The 14,024-nt window shown below is 50.0% G+C and overlaps 1 protein-coding gene across 7 annotated transcripts in view; it reads right to left on the bottom strand.

Moving 5' to 3' along the window:
- Positions 1-14,024, bottom strand: part of FRMD4A (FERM domain containing 4A) — a 450,500-nt gene that overhangs the window by 58,247 nt on the left and 378,229 nt on the right. For all 7 annotated transcript variants that reach the window (XM_004774871.3, XM_045069220.1, XM_004774870.3 and 4 more), the window contains exons 12-13: positions 7,337-7,413; positions 1,103-1,241 (exon numbers count right to left, since the gene is read on the bottom strand). In XM_004774871.3, coding sequence (XP_004774928.1) covers positions 1,103-1,241; positions 7,337-7,413 — 216 coding nt within the window. The remainder of the gene's footprint in view (positions 1-1,102; positions 1,242-7,336; positions 7,414-14,024) is intronic.

The raw sequence follows: 14,024 nt of genomic DNA on the forward strand, positions 1-14,024 counted from the left end.
TTCTTCCCTCCCCTTCCCAAGCCAGGGAAAGAGCAACTCCATCTGGACAGAAAATAAGGCAGAAGAAGTCTTAAGTATCCAAGAGGGGACAGATCTGATGAATCTCAGGCCCAGTCAAGCCAGGGTCCGGCCACTTCCTCACCTCCCAAGAGCCCACATGATGGGACAAAACCTCCCAGGGGCCAATGCCAGCTTCCTCCATAGCTCTGCAACCCCTCCTCCCCAAGCTAGCAGGATCCTGGGAAAGGGGCAAGACCCATCCTGATGGGGCTCTTCAGCAGAGAACTCTTGAAGGAGAACAGCTCGTAGGGGGAAGGCAAGGCAGCACGGCAGGCAGGGGCTGGAGGAAGAGGGGCCGAGTGTTGATAGAAGCCCCGTGTGAACCAAGGAGACGTCATTCTCCCACCAGCCGGGAAATGCACCTGTGTGTCTGCACAGGGGCTGGGTCAGATCTCCCTTGGAGGATGGCTGTTTACCAAGGCCTGAGGCTCCAGGCCTACCTTAGGGAAGCAGGGCTGGGTGCTGCTGGTGCTGTTTTGTTTTGTTTTAAATGTTTCCAGTTCTGACTTAAAAAAAAAAAGAAAAAATGGAGGTGGCAGTTGGAAAAGCCTGAAGCACTTTCATAGCAATTATCCTAAACAGTTAGATGGTGTCTATTAATTGCAAATGGTTGCTTTTTTTTTTCCCCATCTCAAAAAGAAAACAATATGCCACTGTTTAAACACCATAAAGGGCTTGACGCTTGTTCCTGGGAGAAGTTCCTGAGGTTCAGAAGCACCCTCTGAATTCCTCAAAAGGGCCCTACCTGGCTACAGGAAATGGTTCCAGAGGCTGCAACCGTGGCTGGGCCCGAGCCCCCTAATCAAGGCGCGTGGAACGTGCCCCCCGGGAAGAGCCGTCTCCTTCCTCCCTCCCATAACTTAAAGGCAAGTCCACACCTGCACACGTCTCAGGGCGAGGGACACAAGGCCACCCCCACCCACCTAATTCCCAATCCCTCAACTAGGAAACTCGGGGCCTAAGGTGCCCTCAGGCAGGCCAGCGGCGTGATGAAATGGCCAGTCATTATGGAGTCCCTCCCAGTCTCCGGAGAAGGACTTACCTTACTCTGCTTTCTGTCCAGATAGAACTGGTGTTGGCTAATGGCCATAGCCCAGATGGACTTGATCAAAGCTGGACATGCGTACCACGTATGCACCGCAATGCCACTGTGTCCAAACGTCCTCCTCGTCACTGAAGCCCTGGGACCACAAGAATCACAAGGTTCAACCGTGTCAATGATGCGGAACTCCAGGGACCGGTCAACAGCTTTTACTGAGAACCCAAGGGACCTAAAAGCCCTTGCATAAATGGACAGAGGAGCGTACACACATGCAAATACATACACACACACACACACACACACACACACACACATACTTAGGGAAACTAACTGGCAAAGGCCATCTTTTTAATTTTTTAATAAAAATTGCATTTTAACCATTCATCAGTCAATGGACATTTGGGCTCTTTCCACAATTTGGCTCTTGTGGACACTGCTGCTATAAACACTGGGGTACATGGGTCCCTTCAAATCAGCATTTTTGTGTCCTTGGGATAAGTAGCTAGCAGTGCATTTGCTGGATCACAGGGTAGATCTATTTTTAGCTTTTTTAGGAACCTCCATACTATTCCAGAGTGGCTATACCAGTTCTCATTCCCGCCAACAGTATAAGAGGGTTCCCTTTCTCCATATCCTCACCAATACCTAGGTTTCCAGAATTGTTAATTTTAGGTATTCTGACAGGTGTGATGTAATATCTCATTGTGGCTCTGATTTACATTTCACTGATGAGCGATGGTGAGCATCTCTTCATGTGTCTGTTGGCCATCTGGATGTCTGCTTCGGAAAAGTGTCCATTCATGTCTTCTGCCCATTTCTTAACTGGATTATTTGGTTGTATTTCTTTATATATTTCAGAAACTAACCCTTTATCTGATATGTTGTTTGCAAGTACATTCTCCCATTCCTTCAGTTGCCTTTCACTTTTGTTGATTATTTCCTTCACTGCGCTTTAGTTTTTTATTTTGATGAGGTTCCAATAGTTCCTTTTTGCTTTTCTCTTGGCTCCTTATATAATGGAGTATTACTTGGTGATTAAAAAAAAAAAAGAAATCTTGCCATTTGCAACAGTGCGGATGGAACTAGAGTGTATTATGCTAAGTGAGGTAAGTCAGAGAAAGAAATATATCATATGACTTCACTCACAGGTGGAATTTAAGAAACAAAACAGATGAAGAGAGAGGAAGGGAGGGAAAAAATAAGATAAAACAGAGAGGGAAGCAAGCCACTAAGAGGCTCTGAGAGTAGAGAACAATCGGAGGCTGGAAGGGAGCTGGGTGAGGGGTGGGCTATAAGGGTGATGGGCATTAAAGGAGGGCTCTTGGGATAAACCCCAGGTGTTGCGTGTGGGTCATAAAATCACTGGATTCTGTTCCTGAAACCAGTGCTGCACTCAATGCTAGCTCGAATTTAAACTGAAAAAATTCTATTTCGGGTGTACAAGAGGATTTGATACACATACACATAGTGAAATGATTAGTACTCTCAAGCTAATGAACATAGATCATGACTTCATTTATCTGTCTCCAGAGCCCCTGAGATCTACTCTCTTTGTTCATTTCCAGGATTCAGTAGAGCATCATTAACTAGAGTCCCCACGCTGTAGCTTAGCTCCGTGGGCTTACTCGTCCTACATAACCACAACTTTGTACGTCGGACCAACATCCCCTCGTTTCCTCTCTTCCCCGGTCCCGGGAACCACCCTTCTACTCTCTGCTTCTACATATTTGACTTTTGAGAGTCTACATATGCATGAGATCATGCAGTTCTTTTTTTTTCCCCCCGTGTCTGGCTTATTTCACTTCGCATAATGTCCTCCATGTCCACCCACACGGCTGCCAAAGGCAGGATGGCCTCCTTTCTTATGGGTGAATAATACTCCGTTGTATATACACACATCACCATGTCTTTATCTGCTCATCCCTCTGTGAACACTCAGGTTGTTTCCATATTTTGGCTATCATGAATAATGCTATTCTTTTTATTTACTGGCTCCTTAGGGTTCAGAATTTCCAAGCCTCTGTCTTGTCTGGGATAAGATGGGCCATTCAAGGTCACTGGACAGTCCTTTCTGAGCTTCAGCTCCTGGCGCTGGGCCAAGACAAACTTCAGAAACAGGAAAAGCCTTTGACAACGTCCTTTATTAAGGCAATACTGCCTATGGTGAAGGATAAGTAAATTCTGTTCTAATCACCAAGGCCACAGCCTGTGGGACGTCCCGAGGGAGTCTGGACTTCTCACACTGCTCTAACTCAGTGTTCCTTGAAAGAGCTGGTTATCCATTTCAAATTCAGTCAGCTGGCAGGCTGGGTATAAAGAGAGAGCCATGGTAGAAAGCAGTCTAGCCCATCTTCCACATTATCCCCACCAACACACACACATTTATGGAGCAGATAAGGCATAAATCTGGGGTACACAGAGGTGATCAGATGGTAACAAGTAGGAAATGTGGGTCCCACATAATTTGCCACAGCCATGGTGTTGGGGGGAAAAAATAGTGACAGGATCATGCTTTCTGTGAAGTGTATTCCCTAGGCTAGGCAGATGATTTTGCAAATGAAATCGGAGAATGCGTTTGCATGCGCGCGTGTGTGCGCGCGTGTGCACACACATGCTCACATGCACACAGGGCAAGGTGCTGGGGTGGGGGCTGGGTATCTGATGTGAACATCAGAAAAGAAGAGTGTTCTTAGGTTTAAGATATCTAATTTTTATCTATTTATTTATTTGACAGAGAAAGATCACAAGTAGGCAGAGAGGCAGGCAGAGAGAGAGGGGGAAGCAGGCTCCCCGCTGAGCAGAGAGCCTGATGTGGGGCTTGATCCCAGGACCCTGGGATCATGACCTGAGCCGAAGGGAGGCTTTAACCCACTGAGCCCAGGTGCCCCTAAGATATCTAATTTAGAAGAAACTCTCAAATAATCATTTTTTTAATGACACATTTTCCCTGGCAGAAAATCTAGAGCTGTTCCCATGATTTTCTCTCGGGGGCTAAAGACCAAAAAGACGGTCTTCTTCAGACCCACTTTTAGGGAAAATCTCAAATCTGGCGCTCATTACTGCTACTGATGCTAGGCACAGTAATTTAGTTAAAAGTCAGGAGAAAAGGCCAGCTCTGAGAGAGAACACAGTTGAAGATAAAGAGGAAGGAGTCAGCAAGAGTTAGGAGCAGCAGCCCCACAGGTCTCTGGGTAAGCAAAAAGTAACTGAGCAGGGCTCCTACGTTGGCTTCTACACCCACGGTGGCTCCTGGGAGGAAGTGTTATCTTTTCTCCCTGAAAAGCCGAATTAGAAAGGAAAAGTAAGGAGCGCCCAGGTGGCTCAGTGGGTTAAAGCCTCTTACTTCAGGTCAGGTCATGATCCCAGGGTCCTGGGATGGAGTCCCGCCTCAGGTTCCCTGCTCAGGAGGGAGCCTGTTTCCTGCCTCTCGGCCTACCTGTGATCTCTGTTAAATAAATAAATAAATAAAATCCTTTAAAAAAAAAAAAAAGAAAAGAAAGGAAAAGTAACTGGGAGTGTGTCTGAGTGAGAGCATGAGTAGGTAGAGGCCAGGTGCTTGGCCTGTAAGGAAGGCAAGGGAAGAAGTGTTCAGGGGCTGGCCAGGTCTGGAAGGTTCTGCTGGAAACCATACCAGACACTGAGTCTTCTCCTGCTCCATTAGTAATCTATCTCTTCTCCACATCTTCCCCTTCAGGCTCTTCCCAGCCCACCAACTTCTGTTTTGCCTAAACCTTAGAAACGGAAGATTTGCCAAGTTCAGGGAACCACAGAATCCATGTGGGTATCGAGTTAAGGGGTCTAAGGTTACCTTCTATGGTCCTACCTGGGACCGGCGATCAAGGACACACCCTCTGCCTGGGCTGATGCCCCGTCCCTACTGTGTCCCATCGATGGCCCCTTTAGGACAGGATCCTGTTCCGTACTTGCTCTCCGTCACTCTGGTTCAGACCCCCTTTCCTGGCTGGGACCGCCCCAACGTAGAGTCAACCAGACTCGTCTTCCCTGCTCCAAACAAACCTGGCAACAGCCGTGGGCATGGTGGTTATTGGAAGGAGCACCCTGCGGCCGTGGGAAGAGCGCTTGCTTGCTGCCGCGGGAGGGGAAACTCTCAGGGCAGAGCAAAGGCACTGTGCCAGCAGCAACCCGGTGCACACACGGAAAAGCTGTCTTTAAAGCATCAGGGCAGACACCATCCTGGCCTCCTTCCCCGCCTGCCCTGCTTTTAGGCTGACAGAGAGCTGTTTTCCTGGGGGAGAGGTGATCACACTCGGTGCTCCGCCAGCCTCCGGCACCTTCCTCCCCTCTTCTGACACCACCCAATGAAGCCTTCATCCCCACCAAGGGCCAACCTTCAGCCTGCAATCCTAGTCATGCTTTGGGGTTCAGCTCAGAATCTCTCCTCCTCAGGAACTTCCCCGACCAGCCCGGCTGCTGGCCACCTTCAGTATTTATGGCCGGTGCCCCCGGCCCCACACGCGGGCCCCAGTGTGTTGTGCTAAACACAGCAGGGATGCCGGTGGTTTGTGGAGCCAGGCTCCCTGGGTTGAAATCCTTTTTGGACCACTCTGCCAGCTTTTTACAACCTAGAGCAGATGATTTTGGTTCTTGTGTGCCTCAGTTTCCCCACATGTAGAATAGGAAGCTAGCAGTACCTCCTTCCTGTCCTGAGGCACAGCCCCTTAGATGACCCAGTCCCTGGGTTTCATCCTCTCAGGCAGCCCCTTTCTGCCTCTGACTCACTGGGCATCTCACTCTTGTCACAAAGAACTTTTCCTTCCCCTTGCGCTTCTGAGACTGGTCTGGTTCAGTTCGCCTGCAAAAGCCTGGCTGGACTATTATTCTCAGCGTCTGCCTCACCCCCACAGGACCCTGCAGACGGCTTCCTGCTCTGCAGAGGCAGCAACTCCAGCCCGAGACACCCCCAAGGACCCCGAGAAATGCTGCACAAGTCGTTCCTCTGCTAACGTCACCGCCTTCATCTGATTGTGCAGACTGGGTCTCCACCATGTCCTGCACCTGCTGGTTGTGTGGGAACCGAGGGGCGTGGGCTGAGCCTTTCCCCTCCGCGAAGTGGCTGTGTCACGCAGATTACATGGCAGGGCAGGGTGGCCTGTCAGCCCTGCTGGGTTATCGCTGGCGGCAGGACCAGAGACACTGCCTCAGCTCAGCCCTCTGACTGGGGGGCCAGCATCCTGTTCTGAGAGCTCTCTGGGAGGCAAAGAGGCTTGTCTGGGCTGCTCAGAGGCCATGTGTGAGGGCGGCTGAGGCCACCTTCTCTCCGGCAGGCCAAGGCTGCGGCATCCATGGTACCTAAATGTCCTGTTGGCCCCTCTGTAGAGTCTGACTTTTCACCATCTTCCTAGGGCTACTTCGTAGTAAATCCTCTCTGAACCTCCTGAAAGCAATTTATCCTTAGGTGTCAGGCCCGTTTTCAGGGGATTTTGCTGCTGTTTCTGAGCTGCCTCTAAGTCCAGGACTGCCGGCAGACAAAGAGAGGAAAAGCAGCCAGTATGTGCCGCCCGAGAACCTTCCACGCAGGGCTTGCTGCATTCCAGACTGGGACCCTATTGTTTGGCATCTGACTTAGAGAGCACAGCTTTTTACACTCGTGCTCCCTGCGACACAATGTGAGGTGGGGAGAAAAAGAACTCTCACTTTCAACACCCACCCACAACACTAACCCCCCAAAATCACAGCTCGGGGAACCAAACAAGCTCACACTTTAGTTATAGCTTCCTTTCCATGCCAACCGTTCTCCCTGAAACATTCTCAGAAGCTCTGACAAGCTGTCCTTCAGACTCTCCTCTGGCACAGGCTTCCAAAAAGGACTCAGGCCACTGCCCGCTCAAGTGCCATCCATCTAAAACGCCCCGGCATGCCAAGACACCACACACGAACACCGAACACGTGTAGCCTGAGGAGATGATCTCAGAATTGCCAGTTCCTCTCATGCACACAGGCGTGCATGCACACGTGCACACACACCACACACACACACACACACACACACTCCCGCACACATGCAAAGCACACTTGGACCCACCGCATCTATCGACATATTTAGTACAAAACAAAGCTTCACCGTCAGATTGGAGGGCACTCCCCATGGGCAGCCGCCCTCTTCCCGCTCTCCGCTGCTCCCGAAAACGAACAATGACAGCATGAAAATAATAATACAAATAACATGCCGGCTGGACCACGCACTCCCAACAGAAAAGCACTTTCCTGGCTTACCTGCGGGGGTCATGAACTTCCACGGAAAACTTCTTCTCTCTGAAATACAGGTTTTCCAACTGCCTCCATTGGAATATCTGGACAGAAAACAATGTGGTTTACGTTCAGGAGTGCTTGGCTCAGGGCTCTCCTCCTCGCTTTGCTACTTAACTTCTACAGCTGGCAGCTTCCGTATCAAAGCAGAGACCGCACAGTTGTTTGCAAGCCCTCCGCCTCTTGGTGCAGAGAGAGAGAGAGAGAGAGACACACACACACACACACAGGCTGCTCTCCAATTCAAAACCCGGCAACGTGGGTGTGGATTTTCCTGCAGGTTTCTTAACGGGAACAAAACAAGTTCTTTGCAAGTTGTTCCCCTCTGCTTTACCTTTGTTGCTTTACCCAAGACCGTGCCCAGCTCCGCGGACTTTTCCCTCCAAAGACTGGGCGAGCGGGGGCGAGCGGGGGCGCTAGCAGGGCGAGCTGCGGAGTGGGGAGCAGGGGCGCGCTCAGAGGGGAGCGGGAGCCATCTGTGCGCAGCGCTGAACTGAGCTTCCTCCCTCCAGTGCTGAAATGGGAAGGCGGTCAAATTCCCAGCCTCCCATCGGGACTCCACTTCCTGCCCACTAATGTGTAAGAGCTCGGACTCGCCCAGGCGATCTGGCTCGGGAAGCTTCCCCGAGAAGGGCGGGGGCTGCTGGAACCTTATTTCGGGGCAGGCAACTCGAGATATCAATATGAGCTTGTCAAGCCCCTGCTTCTTTCCGCAGCACAAAGCAAATCCAGAGTCCGGCAACCGGCGGGACGCTGCCGCCAGGGGCTGGCTGCCATCAGAGAGGGGGAGGTCGAAATGAGGCCGTTTTGCAAAGTGGGAGGGAGCGAGTTCCTCCCACTGCCCAATGCGTGCCCTCGGGGTTCTGGTGGGCACTCCTCCTTGCACGAGGGAGCCTGTTAACAAGAAACTGCAGGGTCTGGGAGTGATTAGGGCAGCAGTTCCGAAGGGGGGTGGGGTCCTTTCATCGGAAGAAAAAGAAAGTTACTTAACCCTCTGGAAAATGTCAAAAGAGGTTAAAGTTATGTGCATACACATTTGTAGTTCTATTCTTTATGCTTCTGTTTGATGCATTCCGCAGAACCTTCTAAGCACCTAGAATCTGAGTTGATTTTGCCCAAAGTAGGGTAAAACGGGAATCCTGTGCTTCCTCCTCACCTTGGGAGCCCCGATGCCTCCCTGGGGTCTTCTCTCACTCATTGCATTGAGGCATGTGCTTTTTAGGGTCTCCTCCTAGCCTCCCCCACAACCCAGTCCTCTGGGCCGGGGCTCCTGACACTCCCTGACCTACTCCCGTTTTTTGCCTCCTAGAGATGGGATAGTGATTTCCCTGTGCCCTATCAACCCTGCCCTTCCAGACCCAGACACGCCCACTAGTCAGGTCTTGGCCAAAGGACTCCACCCCTTCGTGGAACTGGGCTGGAAGAAAACCTGCTCCAAGAACGGCTGCATTCTTTTCTTTTCAGGACCTGCTCTGCAGCATGTGACAATTATTTTGTCTGCGTAATAGGAAGGAGGTCATCTACTCTTAACGACTCTTTGGTCCACAGTTCAAAGACCATTTTGCTCTAAAGCCCAAGGAAAACTGTACTTCTCTTTTTCCTTTAGTGCTGGTTCCAAGCAAGCGGGTAGAGAGACATTCTCAAAGCAAGCAAGTGACCCAAAGCCCTACCTTGGCTCAGACAGCTGTGTGTGAGGTCACGGATGAAAGCTCACCTGAGCAGAGCCCATTACTCAAGTCACAGATCTGAGTCTCACGCTCCTGTTGGATGCTCTGCTAAGCTCAATCCCTCAATGAAATACCTTAAGTTCCTCCCTCACCAACCCCCTCCCCCGCTGTTAGATATTTATAGACATTCCACCTGAACTTTGCCAGACACAAAAACGCCCAACCTAACAGACCCCAGACACTGACCTCCTAGACCAGAGGTAGTAAGTCTATTGGATGCAGTGGCCAGGCACGCACGCTCTGGGGTCCAACTGCATTTGGGTGAATGCAGGGTCCCTGCATCTATGTTGTTTGACCATAGGCAAGCAGCAGCATCTCCTCCAGCCTGTTTCCCCAATAATGCCCTTCTAAGGTAGAAGCAACAGATCCTCAACATGCCATCAGCACAAAGGAAGTGCTCCAAGAACTTAGATCTTAGTGTGATTCCTAATTGTTCTTATGTCTTCCAAATCCTGGCAAATAACAGAAACACCAAAATAATTTTTTTCTTAAATTTCCGAACTCAAGATCTGACATCAGTGTTTAAGAAAAATAAAATGTGATTATTCGCATGCTGGAAATCCTCGACTGAAGTGTGTAGAATTATTCCCCTGACCCCTTCTCCCATCCCTCTCTGAAAAATGCTGTGGATGGCAGCTGGCTATTCCCTCAGCGGGACCCTCAGCCCCACGCCGCACCCATCTTGGCTATGACTGGCTTCACGGGCGTGTGCCATATGCTCCGCAGAGCCCCGCACTTGGTTTGGTGTCCTCCTGTTTCCCTCCCACTAAGTTTTGATCAAGCGGCCCCACAAATTCTATCATTGGTCCCAGTCTTTGGTCCTGGCTGGTGCTCAGGTCACAGGCTCGGTGCCGGACTGGGCCACACTTAGGTCAGGTGCCTTCTCTGAATCTGATGGGTGCCTCCAGGGCTTTCTCCTCCTGGTCACAAGGAAAGAAAACAAACCTGGCGCTTTGGAACACCTCACCTGGGTTTTTGTGTGAAGCCCCTCCTGCCAGGTGGAGTAGCTGAGAGAGGAGAGCCCTTGCTCAGAGGGCTTGGCTCCCCGTCACCTCCTCCGTCCTGCTCCTCGAAAAGCAGAAGGCAAGCTGAGCCTCAGCTGTGGTCCCTGGCGGCCTGGTTCCTAGCATCTCTTTAGGAGGCTCTGTGCTCATGGACATTTTCTAATAAGGGACAGGGCACGGGCTCTCCTTCAAGTCTGCTCTAAGCAGGGAGCTCGTTTGCAAATCAAACCCTGGGAAGGGTGCGTGGGAGTGAGGTGAATGATGGACAATTTTTTAGGAAAGAATTCCACTGGGCCATTAGCAGGGTCCCAGGAGCAGAAGAAGAGGATGTGCTCATGGAGGAACATGAGCCTGATCCTTTTCGCCTCACACAGGGGGTACTGGGAAGGCTGGGGGCCCGGGTACAAAGGCAGCTCACATCTCTCCACCTCCCCCGGCCTCCCTGAGCATGCAGGCAGCTGCTGGCCACTAGGACTGACAGTTCAAGCAGCGAGCAAACAGAAGCTTTTCGAGCTTGCCTCCTCTCTGTTAACAGGGTCCATGAGGCGCCGTTGTGCTGGTTTTGGAGGCGGCCCCAGATCATCCATGTCATTTCAGAGAGCCTCTCTGGCTTGTTGCAGCTGTCCTAACCCAGCTCCCAGCTAGAGCCATCAATGAGCTTTGTGAGTCCACACAAAGACACACACACACAGACGATCACCACCGCCTGGTTATTCCCTTATGATTTTGCATGACTTAGGCCCATGAAGCTAATTAAAAGCTAACATACTGATTTATCAATAATTAAAGGATTTATTAATTAATACCTATTAAATCAGGCCTTTCTAATGCACCTGGGCATCTTTAAAGCTCTGCAAACATCACATCTTTGATCTTCCAGCACCCCCCGAGGAGAACCAGTGGGAAATTTTCTTCTTGGGGAAAGTGAGGCCCAGAGAGATTAAGGGGCGCTGCCTAAGGCCACACAGCGAGTCAGGGAAGGAACCAGAAGCAGGAATCAAGGGCACCTGGCCCATTACTCTACGCTCCCGTCCACATGGGCCCACCAATTAGTGGGAACAGCTCTTACTTACTAATGGCTGGTTAACTTTATGGGCGGAATTATTTTTACAAATGAGCAACAATGGGACTGTCAGGAGGAAGTATAAAACCAAGTCTGTGCGTCCTACCCAGTGGCTTTTCTTTCCTGTTTTTTTTTTTTAAAGAATTTTATTTATTTGACAGAGAGAGATTACAAGTAGGCAGAGAGGCAGGCAGAGAGAGAGGAGGAAGCAGGCTCCCCGCTGAGCAGAGAGCCCGATGCGGGGCTCGATCCCAGGACCCTGGGATCATGACCTGAGCCGAAGGCAGAGGCTTTAACCCACTGAGCCACCCAGGCGCCCCTCTTTCCTGTTTTGGTACATAACAAATACTACTTCTTTATCCTCTTAGAGACCCGGATTCCTCTGGTTTCCTATACAGCAAAGCCTCGTCGCATTGCAGCGGCTCATGAAGGACTAACAGCCAACAAGAACCGGGAGTAAGAACGGCCTTAATCACGGGGCCTGCCTTAAAAATAAAGACTTGGAGGGGGCGCCTGGGTGGCTCAGTGGGTTAAAGCCTCTGCCTTCAGCTCAGGTCATGATCCCAGGGTCCTGGGATCGAGCCCCACATCGGGCTCTCTGCTCGGCAGGGAGCCTGCTTCCTCCTCTCTCTGCCTGCCTCTCTGCCTACTTGTGATCTCTGTTTGTCAAATAAATAAAATATTAAAAAAAAAAAAAAGACTTGGAGAAACTGTCCAGTGGTGGCTTCACTGACATGGTGTTTGTCACCCTTGAGGGGACCACAGTGGGTACCAGACGTGGTTTGTAGTTTTTGCCCCAGACAGGTGACTCCCAAGTGATGACAGGTCCTCCACTCTTACCTTCTAATGTAGAGAAGAGGAGCAGAGAGACATTTATCCACGGAGAGCAAACAAGAGCGGCTAATACATACCGCCTTTGAGCCCTGAGGGTCACTGTGTCCCCTATATACAGTTCATGAGCAGACCTGGATACTGGATCCTATTAGCAAGTGTGCTGGATTCCCACATCCTGTGTATCACTGAAGTTTGGCGCAGAAAACAGCTACGGTCCCCGCCCCCCACAAGCCCTGTTCCTTGTGGGTGGGGGAAGGCATAGCAGGGCCAAGTGTTTACAGAGTGCCGGAACAACACATGAGTGGTGGACGAGCTCTCGCCATGATGGCACATAAAGGCCTGACAGGAAGCTCGTTTTAATGGCTCTGATTCTTGACCAGGACTTCGGGGAGCCTGTCTTCCTCCTGTCCCTGAGGCTGAGTCACCAAGCCTCTTAATGACCTCTGAGTAACTTCCTGCTTCTCCTGGGGTGGGAGGGGGGCACTGGACAAAAATTCCAGCAGCCATCTGCTCCTGTGTCCTCCTTCCACGGATAAAGCAAGCCCAGTGGAGAGAGGTTAGGGGCCAGGCGGAGGTTAAATAAGCAACTGATGTCAAGACTCATCGTGGGACTGGGTTGTCCTGGGCTCTTTCTAACACACCGGGAAGACCTGATCATGAGCAGGAACCACACTGTTGCGAGCCAATGGGCAAGGAAATGATCGGAAATGATCCCTTCTTCAAAGGCAGCGTCAAGATCCCACATCCTTTCCAAGCATCAGCAAAGAGTTCTCTTACAAAAAGAGTGAGACTCGCAGCCAGGAATAATCTCCAAGCTCAGAATGAAACAAACAAACTAGAAAACTCACTTCCTTGTTTCATTTCTGCTCTGTTCACCTTCCAGGAGGAGGGCTGTCACTCACAACTTGGTGGGCTCACACCATCTACCAGGGTTTGTGTGTCTTAATAGCAATTGCATAAGGATTCAATATATTTTACTTTGTGCTTAAAGAAGAGAGCAGAGGCCCTGGGCTTTTAGGCCATCTCTTATCCTTACCCCCACTCCCATCTTCCAAGAAGGGGGTGTCTGTTTTGTGCCAACCCACGTTAATAGGAAAGAGAAAGAACATGATGCCTAATGGGTGTCTGTATTTGTCAGGAGCTCACAATCTAGTTGGGAAGGTAAGTCAGACAAGGAGTAGACTGTAGAGCAATGACACAGCAATTGGCTTTGTGATGGAAAGCGAAATCGTCTACAGTTTCTAGCTTAGACTTCTCAAACTCTCCAGAGGCTCCGTGCTACCTTATTGAGATAGAGTTCCTGCTCCTGCCTCACATAATCAATCATGGCCATCATTTATTCTCCACTGTTTCAGTGTATCATTTTTAGGGGTGAGAACCCTGGTTTGGAAGTTGAGAGGCTTCATGATAGTCCTGACTCTCTGGGTCCCTCTCCATCCTAGCTGCCTTTACCATAAAACGGTGTGTGTGTGCACGCATAGGGACATTCCTAGATCTTAGGCACGGGCTAGAGGTCAGCACTGTAAATCCAGGGAGTGTCATAGGGCTACTCCTTGGAATTTAAAAATAAAGTTGCTTGGCTTAAACACTTCCTACTTCTGAGTAACACGGACTAAAAGATGGTTTTTAAAGCCACATTGTCTACCACTCACTGGCTGTGTATTCTGGTGATGTCATGTCTTTGGGTCTTAGATTTCTCATCTTTGAAATACGACTAATAAGTTGGGTTTTTTTTCCCATAGAGCTGTTGTATTAATGTATTAATATATATACTATATATAGCCAAAAGCTGTGCCCAGTACCAGCACTCAAAAATACTAGCTATCATTATGTTCTCTCTGTTCCATCATTTACACACCAGTGTTAGTCTTCATGTCAAAATACAGTTCTGAACACATAGTAGCCCAAGGTACAGGTTATGTAATTTTTTTTTTTTTTTTTTTAAAGAGATGGCTAACATGGTGACATGGGCCTTCTAAAAACTGTTTTGTCTTACTTGGATTTTTCACAATGCAATCATTGGCCTA

The sequence above is a fragment of the Mustela putorius genome, unplaced genomic scaffold (assembly GCF_011764305.1).
Source record: "Mustela putorius furo isolate JIRA1106 unplaced genomic scaffold, ASM1176430v1.1 tig00003913_pilon_pilon_pilon, whole genome shotgun sequence".
Classification (NCBI taxonomy): Eukaryota; Metazoa; Chordata; class Mammalia; order Carnivora; family Mustelidae; genus Mustela; species Mustela putorius.